At 37.1% G+C, this 13,106-nt stretch overlaps 1 protein-coding gene across 1 annotated transcript; it reads left to right on the top strand.

Annotated features, from left to right (window-relative positions):
• Nucleotides 1-438, top strand: LOC141719802 (uncharacterized). Its single transcript, XM_074522179.1, has one exon. The coding sequence runs from the start codon at nt 1-3 to the stop codon at nt 436-438; it is 438 nt and encodes a 145-aa protein (XP_074378280.1).
• Nucleotides 439-13,106: the final 12,668 nt, after the last annotated feature.

Raw genomic sequence — 13,106 nt, 5'->3', positions numbered from 1 at the left:
ATGGAAAGGTATCGTGTGAATCATCATGTTGCCATAACTTATCATCCTCAGACTAATGGGCATGCTGAAGTGTCTAATCGAGAAATCAAGCAAATCTTGGAGAAGGTGGTGAGTCCTTTACGAAAGGATTGGTCATTGAAGCTAGATGAAGCTGTTTGGGCGTACAAAATAGCATACAAGACACCTTTAGGTATGTCTCCTTTCCAGTTGGTGTATGGTAAGGCATGCCATCTGCCTGCTGAGTTAGAGTATAAGGCGTATTGGGATTTGAATAAACTGAATCTTGACATGTCAACTGCTGGAGAAAGAAGAATGCTCCAAATTAATGACCTCGATGAGTTTCGTCTACAGGCTTACGAGAACAACAAGTTATACAAGGAGAAGGTTAAGAGATGGCATGATAGGAGGTTGGTGCACAAGTCATTTGTGCCTGGTTAGCAAGTCCTACTTTTCAATTCTCGTCTCAGACTCTTTCAAGGAAAGCTTAAGTCAAGGTGGTCAGGGTCGTTCATAGTCAAAACTGTGCTTCCGCATGGTCCAGTGGAAATTTTTGATAAGCTTCCGGACCAAACATTTAAGGTTAATGTTCAGAGGTTGAAGCATTACTTTGGTGATTGAAAGGAATATGTCCTAAGTCCAATCATGTATTAGGATTTATGAATAAATTTTATGTAATCTGTTTTGATTTCATTGATATTAATAAAAGACTTGTTTTGTTTTTATTACGGGCTCTATCTATTTAAGTGTTTAAATAAGATATACCATAGTTTAGAGTAAAGCTTTTATGGATTATGATGAGATCATAATAGTGAAACCTAAAAGATGATAACTCTAAACTTAAATAGTTCCTGGTCATAGGATTACTAACTGGTAATTAATAATCCGCAAAGATCGGTACATACTATGCTTACTTCATTATGAAGGATGTCTGTTCTCATAGACATTTGTGTGGTGACACTATAGCTAGTATGTAGGTGCTTATTATAGAATAAGTTCACTGAACATGACTCGCACAGCTGAACAACTGATGGAGTTCACTCACGTGTCAGCAGTTGTTCACATAGTGATAGTTGTAAAAGTATCCTTAGACTTGAGGTCATCATAGTCATCTTGTGTACACTGAACTATGCTTTGGTTTAGTTCTTAGTCTCCAGGGACAATTATTAGGGCTCTACTGGGTATAGGAATTTGTACACGAAGATAGTGTATGATCAATAAGGATCTACCCCTTCCAGTGAAGGAAGCGAATGTTCAAGGCTGATCCACTTATGCTAGTTCAGGAATCTCTGGCCAGAGTGAATGAAATTAGAAAGGAGTTTCTAATTTGCATAGAACTAAGCATAGTAAATGGTAAGCAAGTGATTAAATTAGATAGGCTTGACACGAGATCCATACCTTGTATTTAATCGGGACACTGTAGGGTAGAAGGAGTTTATTGTACGGTAACTATTCACTGAATAGGTTCTTGGTATTCTAAGCAGTGAATTCATATTATCTGGATAGTCGCGATATGCTGAGAAGTATCCCTCACGATGTAGAATAAATGTGATTAATTGATTAATCATATTTAATAAATTAGAGAATTTATATAAATAATGATAAAATAGTTTTATTATTATTTATTTCTACTACCGGCTTAATATTGAACCTACATGGTCACACCATAAAAAGAGAATGATTTAATGGTGGAGGAATTAATTAATAATGGCTAATAATTATTTATTTATGAAATAAATAATTAATTGGCAAATTTAATAATTGATTAAATGAGATTTAATTGATTATAAATTAATTAAGAAAAGTTCTTAATATTATTAATTAAGGATTTAATTTTTGGAAATTAAATCAAGAGAGAGAATTATTTCTAAAGTGTTTAGAAAAAGGATTAATAATTAAAAGGTGTTTTAATTATTAATGAGAATAATAAATGGGATAATAATAATAATATTTATGGGAAGATTTCAGCTGAAAATTTTGCCTATAAATATATTATTATAAACCCTATTTTCATTCTAACCCAAAACCCCAAAATTTTATAAAACCTAATTCTCTCCACCTCCTCCTTAACGTCGTTTTCTAGGTAGATACCGGTGGAGTGCTTCACGTTTGAGGAGCAACTGCTAAGGATCTCCGATCGTTGCTTTTGGATCGCATATTAAAGGTTAGTAATCAATCCCTATGTTTTAATCACGATTTATATGCTTTTATTTGGATTTTATATGTGTAAAAGTATTTTACCATGCCTCCGCTGCGATTAAAATCCAACAATGGTATCAGAGCATAGGTTGTATGCATATAGATCTGTGGTAAAAATTTCAGAATTTTATGTGCTTGTATGAATTAATTATGATTTTTTCAAGTTATATCATGAATTAATTTTGTCTGATGAGAAATCGTTTCTCAGAATAATTTTAAATGTTGATCTGGGTTCTACAAGTGTTCTAGATCGTCTGGGTATTTTTCTTATATTTTTATAATGTATAGATTATTTATTATGAATTTTTGAAGTTGTTGTAATTAAATTCGTAATTAAATAATCATATATATATAAATTGTAAGTATGTATATATATATATATGTTACTGCTGTTGTCTGTTGAATGCGGCACGGAAAACCGTGCGAGAAAGAAGAAGACACAGCACAGTACGGCGGCACAACAATCGAGGAAAGCGGCGGCGAATCACTGAAGGGCAAAGGACCGCGCGTCTGCCACGCGCGCGTGGGGTCACGCGCTGGTGTGCCACGCGCAGCGCGTGTCAGCCACGCGCTGGTCAAAGGTCAGACGGATGCTGACGTCATCAGATGACGTCATGCTGACGTCATGCTGACGTCAGCACAGGGTTTCGGGCGCGTGAAGCGTGTGGGGCGCGTGGCGCGCGTGGGCGGTGTTCTGACACGCGCCTGACAACGCGTGTGCGCGTGGCCGCACGTGGGGAAGCTTCTTTCGGCGCTTGAAGGCGCGTGGGAGCTCAGAATAGGGCGATTTTAGTGCCGTTGGATTCGTCTTTTCGAGACGCTTCTAATGGTATATTATATGATATTTTATGAAATTGTTTCGAACTGTTTATAGCTAATAGAAGTGTTTTTAAGCTATTTTTAACTGTTTTAATTGCTTTTAAATGCTTCATGTGATACATAGAGATGTATAATGCTTAGACTAATGTGCTAGATGATATAATATGCCTACCTTGATGTTTATTCATGTTTATATATGTGATATATGCTTAGTTTATCATGCGATGATAGATTTAGGTGAACTTAAATGAACATAAGGCGTTTGTTAGACAACCTTGTATTGTGAAATTGTTTCATAACCTTAATAATAATATTATGAATACAATCATGAGATTCTTGTATTTATGAAACACGTAATTGAATATGAATTTTTGATATGAGAGAAAGGATGATTCTGTCAACAACAGATTTCTATCTGTAAGAAAAGGTTATTAAGTGACGCCTCTTGACAATGCTCCACCCGATCTAGGAATCATCTGATTATTGATTATTAATTTGAAATATTTAATTTAAAAGGAAGAATTTCTTTATAATATGATTATGATTGTAACGTAATATAATCCCTCTAAAATTAAATAATATCAAGTAGTAATTGGCCAATGACACAACGGGCTTGTGTCGGTCATAGCCTTCCAACATGATAGAAAGTAGTTCTTATTTTTAAATCATTGTCGTTTCGTGCCACAGCCGAGGGCTTTGATTTCGAAATAAGAAATACTTGTCTATTACATAGAGATGTGTACATTGAATAAGAATCTAAAGGTCGTTACGTGCCACAGCCGTGGGCCTTTGGGGACTGATTCAATTGTATGAAATGTTGGGTTAGACTTGACTTAGAATATTGAGTTTGTCGTGCCACAGCCGTGACTCAATTATTCAAGAGGCTAAAGTTTGATTAGGGAATAACATTAGATGTAATTGACAAGAGTTGTCTGCCTATTGAACATTACATGGCGGTTCGTGCTACAGCCGGGGTTGTGTAATAGAATGTAGGATCCCTATTCCCACTAGCATTATGAATGCTTAATTTTTCACGTAGGGGGTTGAATAAATTAGATAAACTAGTGGGAGCCACTTATGAATAAAGACCCGATTCATATAGTGTTTTAAAATGAAATCAAATATTTGCTAAGTGTTGTTATGTGTTTATCATTTACAGAGTTGCAATATACATTATGTCTTCTGCACTATCACTCAGGAGCATACTGGATACTCACAATTTGACTGGTCCTAATTATGCTGACTGGCTTCGAAACTTGAGAATTGTTCTCAGGATTGAGAAGCTGGAATACGTGATAGACTCACCTAAGCCTACTGAACCTGCTAGTAATACACATAATGATGAACATGTTGTGTATCGTAAGTGGATAAATGATGCAAATGTTGCTCAATGCATCATGCTAGCTTCCATGAACATTGAGCTACAAAAGCAACATGAGCATATGGATGCTCACACTATCCTCATGCATCTACAAGAGTTGTATGATGTGGCAGGGAGGACAGCTCGATATGAGATATCGAAGGAGCTGTTCGGTTGTAGGATGTCTGAGGGAACATCTGTGAATGACCATGTACTTAAGATGATCAATTTGATTGAACGTCTTAGACAACTTGGTTTTGCCATGGATGGGGAGCTGAGCCAAGACTTGGTCTTGCAACCGCTTCCGAGTTCGTTCTCGCAGTTTGTAGTGAACTTTCACATGAATAAGTTAGATGTCAGCCTGGCTGAACTCTACAACATGTTGAAGACTGCGGAATCGAATTTTCCCCCTAAGAAGAGTTCTGTTCTTCTAATTGGTGAAGGTTCCAATCCTAAGAAAAGGAAGAGGAACCCTTCCAAAAAGAAGAAAGTAGGTGAGATAACGCCGGTTCCACCAAAAGCTGTAGACCCCAAGAGCAAGGTTGTTTGCTTTCACTGTAACAAGGTGGGGCACTGGAAGAGGAACTGCAAGGTTTACCTTGCAGAATTGAAGAAGAAGAAGGGTAGTGAGACTACCGCTTCTGATTCAGGTATGTTCATGATAGAAGTGAATATGTCATTAAATCAAATTTCTACTTGGGTATTAGATACCGCCTGTGGTTCTCATATCTGTAATTTGTTGCGGGAACTAAGGAGAAGTAGGACTCTTGAGGAAAAGGAGGTGATTCTACTGATGGGAAATGGAGCAAGAGTTGCTGCTGTAGATGTAGAATCATTTCATTTACATATGCCTACAGGCAAGACTATTGTTTTAAATAATTGTTATTTTGTTCCCTCGATTGTGAGGAATATTATTTCTATTCCCATGTTAGACTTGGCTGGATTTTCATTTATTATTGAGAATAATGAATGTTCTATTCTTAGAGATAATATTCTTTATGGACGTGGTACTTTAAATAATGGTCTGTATGTATGTGACATAATTTATTTCAGATTGAACAAACTAATAAAAGAAAAGGGATGATGAAAATCTCATTTATAGTGGCACTGTAGTCTCCATTTAGTAGACATGGAGAGAAGGCTGCAAATTTGCTAGGAATGGTACATACAGATGTATGTGGACCAATGTCTACGCAAGCCATGGGTGGATTTTCATACTTCATTACTTTCATAGATGATAGATCTAGATTCAGATATGTGTTTGATGAAACACAAGTCTGAGGCCTTTGAAAAGTTCAAAGAATATAAGTATGAAGTGGAGAAACAAACCAAACATAGTATTATAATTCTTCGATTAGACCGAGGTGGTGAATACTTGAATGGAGAGTTTCTGGATTATCTCAAAGTAAATGGTATAGTCTCCCAGTGGACGCCTCCAGATTGGTATCTAAAAGGAGAAATCGAACTTTGTTAGACATAGTTCGGTCCATGATGAGCTATGCAAATCTTCCAGTATTCCAATGGGGTTATGCATTGGAAACCTCAGCATATTTACTGAATAAGGTGCCTTCCAAATCTGTTCCTCATACTCCGTATGAGATATGGAAAGAAAGGAAACCGAGTCTTAATCACGTTAAGATTTGGGGATGTCCAGCTTATGTCAAGAAAGTTGACCCAGATAAGCTGGAATATCGATCCGTAAAATGTAGTTTTGTGGGATATCCTAAAGAGACTTTAGGGTATTACTTTTACACCGATCATCGGGTGTTTGTCTCCAGACATGCTACCTTCTTGGAAAAGGAGTTTATCCTTGAAGGAAACAGTGGGAGCAAAATTGAACTTGATGAAGTTCAAGAAGCACAAACTACTATGGATCAAGTGGAAACACCTGTTCTGACTGAACAACCTTCTGTGGAACAGCCCATTCGTAGGTCAGGGAGAGTGTCTCGCCAACCTGAGAGGTAATATGGCCTTGTCATTGAGAATGACAATGAGTTGTCGATCATTTATGATGACGACCCTGTGACCTATAATGAGGCTATGAGTAGTGTTGACTCAGAGAAATGGCATAGTACCATGAAATCCGGAATGAAATCTATGTATACGGGATACAAAAGAATGATTAGAGCAGATGGCCAGGTGGAGACCTTTAAGGCCAGGCTTTTGGGAAAAGGATTCAAATAAAGGCAATGGATTGACTTTGATGAAACCTTTTACCTGTAGCCCTGTTAAAATCAGTTCGGATTTTGCTTGCGAATGCTGCTTACTACGACTATGAGATCTGGTAAATAGCCAGATGGTTTTCTTTCCAAGAGAAATGAAAACCTAGTGTGTAAGCTGCTGCGAACCATATGTGGTTTAAAGCAAGCTTCTCGTAGATGGAACATTCATTTTGATGAGACAATCAAAGAGTTTGATTTTATCAAAAACGTAGATGAACCATGTGTCTACAAAAGGGTTAGTGGGAGCGCGGTAACATTTCTTGTATTGTATTGAAATATAGTTGACACACATAACAACATAGCAGACCCACTCACAAAACTACTTTATGAAAGTCACTTTGATCGTCATAAAGACTAGATGGGTATTAGATACCAGAGTGATTGGCTTTAGTACAAGTGGGAGATTGAAAGGAATATGTCCTAAGTCCAATCATGTATTAGGATTTAGGAATAACTTTTATGTAATCTGTTTTGATTTCATTGATATTAATAAAAGACTTGTTTTGTTTTTATTACAGGCTCTATCTATTTAAGTGTTTAAATAAGATATACCATAGTTTAGAGTAAAGCTTTTATGGATTATGATGAGATCATAATAGTGAGACCTAAAAGATGATAACTCTAAACTTAAATAGTTCCTGGTCATAGGATTACTAACTGGTAATTAATAATCCGCAAAGATTGGTACATACTATGCTTGCTTCATTATGAATGATGTGTGTTCTCATAGACATTTGTGTGGTGACACTATAGCTAGTATGTAGGTGCTTATTATAGAATAAGTTCACTGAACATGACTCGCACAGCTGAACAACTGATGGAGTTCACTCACGTGTCAGCAGTTGTTCACATAGTGATAGTTGTAAAAGTATCCTTAGACTTGAGGTCATCATAGTCATCTTGTGTACACTGAACTATGCTTTGGTTTAGTTCTTAGTCTCCAGGGACAATTATTAGGGCTCTACTGGGTATAGGAATTTGTACACGAAGATAGTGTATGATCAATAAGGATCTACCCCTTCCAGTGAAGGAAGCGAATGTTCAAGGCTGATCCACTTATGCTAGTTCAGGAATCTCTGGCCAGAGTGAATGAAATTAGAAAGGAGTTTCTAATTTGCATAGAACTAAGCATAGTAAATGGTAAGCAAGTGATTAAATTAGATAGGCTTGACACGAGATCCATGCCTTGTATTTAATCGGGACATTGTAGGGCAGAAGGAGTTTATTGTACGGTAACTATTCACTGAATAGGTTCTTGGTATTCTAAGCAGTGAATTCATATTATCTGGATAGTCGCGATATGCTGAGAAGTATCCCTCACGATGTAGAATAAATGTGATTAATTGATTAATCATATTTAATAAATTAGAGAATTTATATAAATAATGATAAAATAGTTTTATTATTATTTATTTCTACTACCGGCTTAATATTGAACCTACAGGGTCACACCATAAAAAGAGAATGATTTAATGGTGGAGGAATTAATTAATAATTATTTATTTATGAAATAAATAATTAATTGGCAAATTTAATAATTGATTAAATGAGATTTAATTGATTATAAATTAATTAAGAAAAGTTCTTAATATTATTAATTAAGGATTTAATTTTTGGAAATTAAATCAAGAGAGAGAATTATTTCTAAAATGTTTAGAAAAAGGATTAATAATTAAGGTGTTTTAATTATTAATGAGAATAATAAATGGGATAATAATAATATTTATGGAAAAATTTCAGCTGAAATTTTTTCCTATAAATATACTATTATAAACCCTATTTTCATTCTAACCCAAAACCCCAAAATTTTATAAAACCTAATTCTCTCCACCTCCTCCTCCTCCTCCTCCTTAACGTCATTTTCTTGGTGGATACCGGTGGAGTGCTTCACGTTTGAGGAGCAACTGCTAAGGATCTCCGATCGTTGCTTTTGGATCGCATATTAAAGGTTAGTAATCGATCCCTATGTTTTAATCACGATTTATATGCTTTTATTTGGATTTTATATGTGTAAAAGTGTTTTACCATGCCTCCGCTGCGATTAAAATCCAACAGTGATACGGTGAACCGTGAAGCGGTGATCGCCGTTCTTGCTACGACTTGAATTTAGAAGCTTCACATCAATCTAAGGACGAAAAACAAGTGCTTTGTGGGAGGCACCCACGCGTTTCTGTAATATTATAGCTTAAAAAAAAGAGAAAAAATTTATTTTGGCAGAAGCTCAGCGCGCCCGTGCTCTTTTCCAGTGTGCCCGCCCCTTCCTGGCAGAAGCTCAGCGCACCCGCGCTCATTTCCAGCACGCCTGCCTGCTGTTCTGAAAAAAAAACAGAAAAAAACAAAACAAAACAATTGATACACAGGTTACCCGAAATTTTACCCTAACCCTACCCAATATTTTATAGCATCCTTCCTTGATATCTCTACTACATATACACATTCTTATATACTTACCCATCATTATATACACACAAACCCTTGCTCTACATACATTCTTTACACCCAATTCACGACAAATTGCTTGATTATGGCACCTAAGAGAGCAAGATTTACTGGTAGTAGTAGCACTCATCTCTCTTCTACAGAGGACTCTAGTATGGGTGGTGGTGATAAAAAAATTACTTCAACAGAGGCACAGGCGGAATTTTCTCGATTGATGTCTAAATCGGTGGCAAAGGAGAGGGGATTCTTGCCTACGGCTGTGGATGGGCAGTTAGTGGAGATGATTTCGGATATGGATTGGAAGAGCTTTTGTGAGACACCATCCGCGGTTCCATTAAGTATTGTGAGGAAGTTCTATGCCAATGCTAAGGCTGAGAAGAATGAATTTCCTGTGGTTCGGGGTTTAACTATGGATTACCGGCCTGCTGCTATTTGCCGGGTTCTGCATCAACCCGTAAAGCCAAGGGTTCTGACGATTGGGCACGCAAGACCCGGGCTGATTTAAATTTGGATTATATCTTCGAGGAGCTATATGTTCTGGGTACGTCATGGAAGTTCAAGGCATGAACAACTGAAATGCTCACCTTTCCTGCTTCCGCCATGAACAGGTATGCGAGGGCCTGGAATTTATTTTCGTGTGCTAATATTCCGCCTTCTTCGCATTCGCATGAGGTCACTGTGGACCGAGCCATACTCTTGTGGGGGATTCTGAATGAGGAGCACATTGATCTTGGTTATGTCATTCATCAGAGCATGCTTCGATTTTTGTGAGGTGGGACGACATGGGCGATTCCTCATGGCTTTTTTATTACTAAATTAAGCACATCTGTGGGTGTTAGGTGGTCTGAGGGGGAGCATTAGAAGATGCCGAGTGCTCCTATTGATCGCTCTACAATTTCTAGGATGGAGGAATGGGACGGAGGTGTGCCCGATGACAAGGGGTTGGGATATATTTATGATGATGTAGAGGGTGGCCGGCCGAATCCTCCTGTGCTTACAGATGGACCCTCTCGTGCGCAGCAGGATGTTGATAGGTCTGGTTTTGTTGATGCCCAGTTTAGACGGTTGACTCGGCGTATTGATGCCATGCATGACATCCACCACCATTTTGCGGAGGACTTGACACAGGCTCTAGGTAGTACTTTTTGAGCCACTGGTGTAGAGGTTGATTGGCTAGCTTTTGGAGCTAGTACAGTGTATCCACCGCCTGATTCTCCACCCGAAGAGGGTGATCCTGCTGACAGTTAGGTATGCTCTTGCTATCCTTATTATTGCCTTCAATGAGGTCATTGAATATTTTAAGTTTGGGGGTGGTAATTTAAGGATTAGTAGTAGTAGAGTCGTGTTCATATAGGAATCATATTGCATATGTAGTGGTAGTTCATTCATAGTCTTGCATTACTATTCATATAGACCAATTTTTTTGCATAATTGTTTATGTATATTATGTGAGTCCATTTAGTTGTATTTGCATAACATATAACATGAGCCCGTAGGATGAGCTATTTCCGGTTGTTAGGTTGGTATTGATTTGGGTGTGGTGATGATGAATAGAGGGATGATTAAGTTCTTATGAATTGACTTGCATGTCCAGAAGCAAAGCCTATCCACAAGTCTCATCGATTGCTTTTGGACTAGATCAGGGCCATACTGGTTTGGTTGTTGAAATTTAATCACTTGTTTACATTTAGAATGTTTGCTATTCCCTTGATGACGGAGGGGCACTAAAATATAAATTGGGGGGAATCATGGATTTCATTGCTAGTTGTTAATAAAATTTAGGCGTCAAAAGGCTAGTAGCCGCTCATATTTATGAGTAGTCTAGGGATGGATGAGATGGAGCGAAACACACTCATTCCAGAAAAAAAAGAAAAAAAAAGAGAAACGAGAAAAAAAAGAAAAAAAAAGAGAGAAAAAAATTGTGTTAGTATATGATTATGCAGAATTGACCACGAGCGAGCTCTTTAATACTCGAGCAATTAAGTCCTAGGGGACTTTGTGCCTAGTGAGCTAAGGTTTGTTCAGTCTGGGATCCGCTAACCTAACGCTCGCTACATGAGTATTATTGCATAAGTCTTTCAGGGCCTCATCCATTACACGGTCAAATAAGCATTTGCGTTGATGTGTTCAGTGTCGTAGCATGAATCCCTGTCTAACTCAAGTGATGATGAAGGTGTTTTGGAGTCATGATGTGTTCAACATTTATTCTACTTATAAGCTTGTAATTATTTTGGTGAAGAATAGGATATGGTTTTGATCTAGTGTTGGGATTATATCTTATAAGCAAAGCACACACTCACATTTCTGTGCATTTAAGTTAGTATATGGGATTTAGTGGAGCTCTATTTAAAGTTATTGCATTCTTAGAGATATTGGCTTATTGATCTGGTTATGGTCATTCTGAGGGGATCTTTGTATTATCATTTAGTTGCATTCATGCATTTAGTCGCATTTATTCATCTACCGTCGAGTCTGCTTATGCTTGAGGACAAGCATCGATTTAAGTTTGGGGGTGTGATAAGTGGATTTTGTATCCATTTAGAACGCTTCATATCGGCTTAAGTTGATGACTTGACCTCAAGTATGTGGTGTTTTTAATGCATTATTGTTGAGTCTTTGCAGAGCTATAACTAGAGGCAGGAATGGACTTTTTTATGCTTCCATGGTGGAATGAGGTCATGAAATGAAGGGCGAAAGCTTGCCAGAGAAACAAAGAAAGCAAGAAATTTTCGGCAGAAGGAAAGCGCGACTGCTCTCTACCTTGGCGCGTCCGCGCTGTGTCTTGGCGCGCCCGCGCTATGTCTTCTGTAATATGCGGTATGTAAATATTGTACAAATTGTTTAAATGCAATAACATGCGTGTAAGTTATTTTAAAAATATCTCTGTTTTAAAAATAATAATTGTTAAATTTTATCTGTGGTTCTGAAAGTGCCCGAATAATTGTTGAATAATTGTTACGTGCGAAAAATTCATTTATATGAATTTTATGATTTTTAGAAATATTTATAACATGTGTAAATGCTACGTGTTTTTTTTATTTTATACATCATGTTGTGTGCATTTTTTTATATTTTATATTTATTGTTGGGATTTATTATTATATTATTAAATATTTGGTTTAAATTAAATTAATTTTTTTTATAATTTATTAAAATATTATTTTATTAAATATTCTCCGAAAATAATTATCTAGAGTCGTGTATTTTAATTAATTGATCTATATATGTCATTATTTCTGCAAATGGATGTTTTTTTTATATAAAGCCGAATTCGTGGTTTCGAGACACGTCTTGCAGCTACATGTTGATTTTGCTGTTACGTGTTGATTTTCCAGCTGATTTAATTAGTGACACACCTCACTGTTTCTATCCCTATCCCAGCATAATCACATATCTTGCACCTTCCTTATTCAATACACCTAAAACACATACCCTGTTTCTTTTATTCTAAAACAAAACCACACAAACACACCCAACCGTATAAACATGCGTAACAGAACACCCACACATGCACCACCATCTCTCCCTGTTCTTCATTTATCTCTCATACCGCCTTCATCGCCACCAGCGATTCTTAAAGATTCAATCCTTTCTTTAGTGTTGAAGCCTAAAGCCCAAGCAAAGCTGTTCCATATTCCCCTGCTTCAAGGTTAATTTCGAATCGTTTCTTTTCGATTCTAGCCGAATTAAACTCGTTGTTTGGGAGGGCTGTGCTTGATTATTGGATTCTAAAATTTTCTGGCTGTGTTTCGCTGCTATCCTCGAGTCCGTGTATATAAATTTTATAGCCGGTTGGAAGGGGTTTGATTTTAGGTGAATTATGGATAAGTAGTGGTGTGATATGTACTATAAGCAAGTGAATTCGAGCTCGTTTTTGGTTTTGGTTTTGGTTTTTAACAACCGAGCTCGAATGCGGCCGCCGGAAGCCGCCCCTGCTAACTGCTTTATTTTGATTTCTCTGGCCAATTTAGTTGCTAATTGTTGTTGTAAGTAGTGATATACGATTGTATATGTTGTACTCGTTGATTTCATGATTAATTCTTTGGAAATTGCTGTAGTTTATGATCAAG

The sequence above is a fragment of the Apium graveolens genome, chromosome 4 (assembly GCF_009905375.1).
Source record: "Apium graveolens cultivar Ventura chromosome 4, ASM990537v1, whole genome shotgun sequence".
NCBI classification, from domain to species: Eukaryota; Viridiplantae; Streptophyta; class Magnoliopsida; order Apiales; family Apiaceae; genus Apium; species Apium graveolens.
The sequence above is the reverse complement of the archived record's forward strand: the minus strand, read 5'-3'. Positions and strand labels throughout refer to the sequence as shown.

Bases quoted from the DNA above. Each gene is read 5' to 3' on its own strand.
- LOC141719802 (XM_074522179.1), top strand. From the start codon at position 1: ATGGAAAGGTATCGTGTGAATCATCATGTTGCCATAACTTATCATCCT.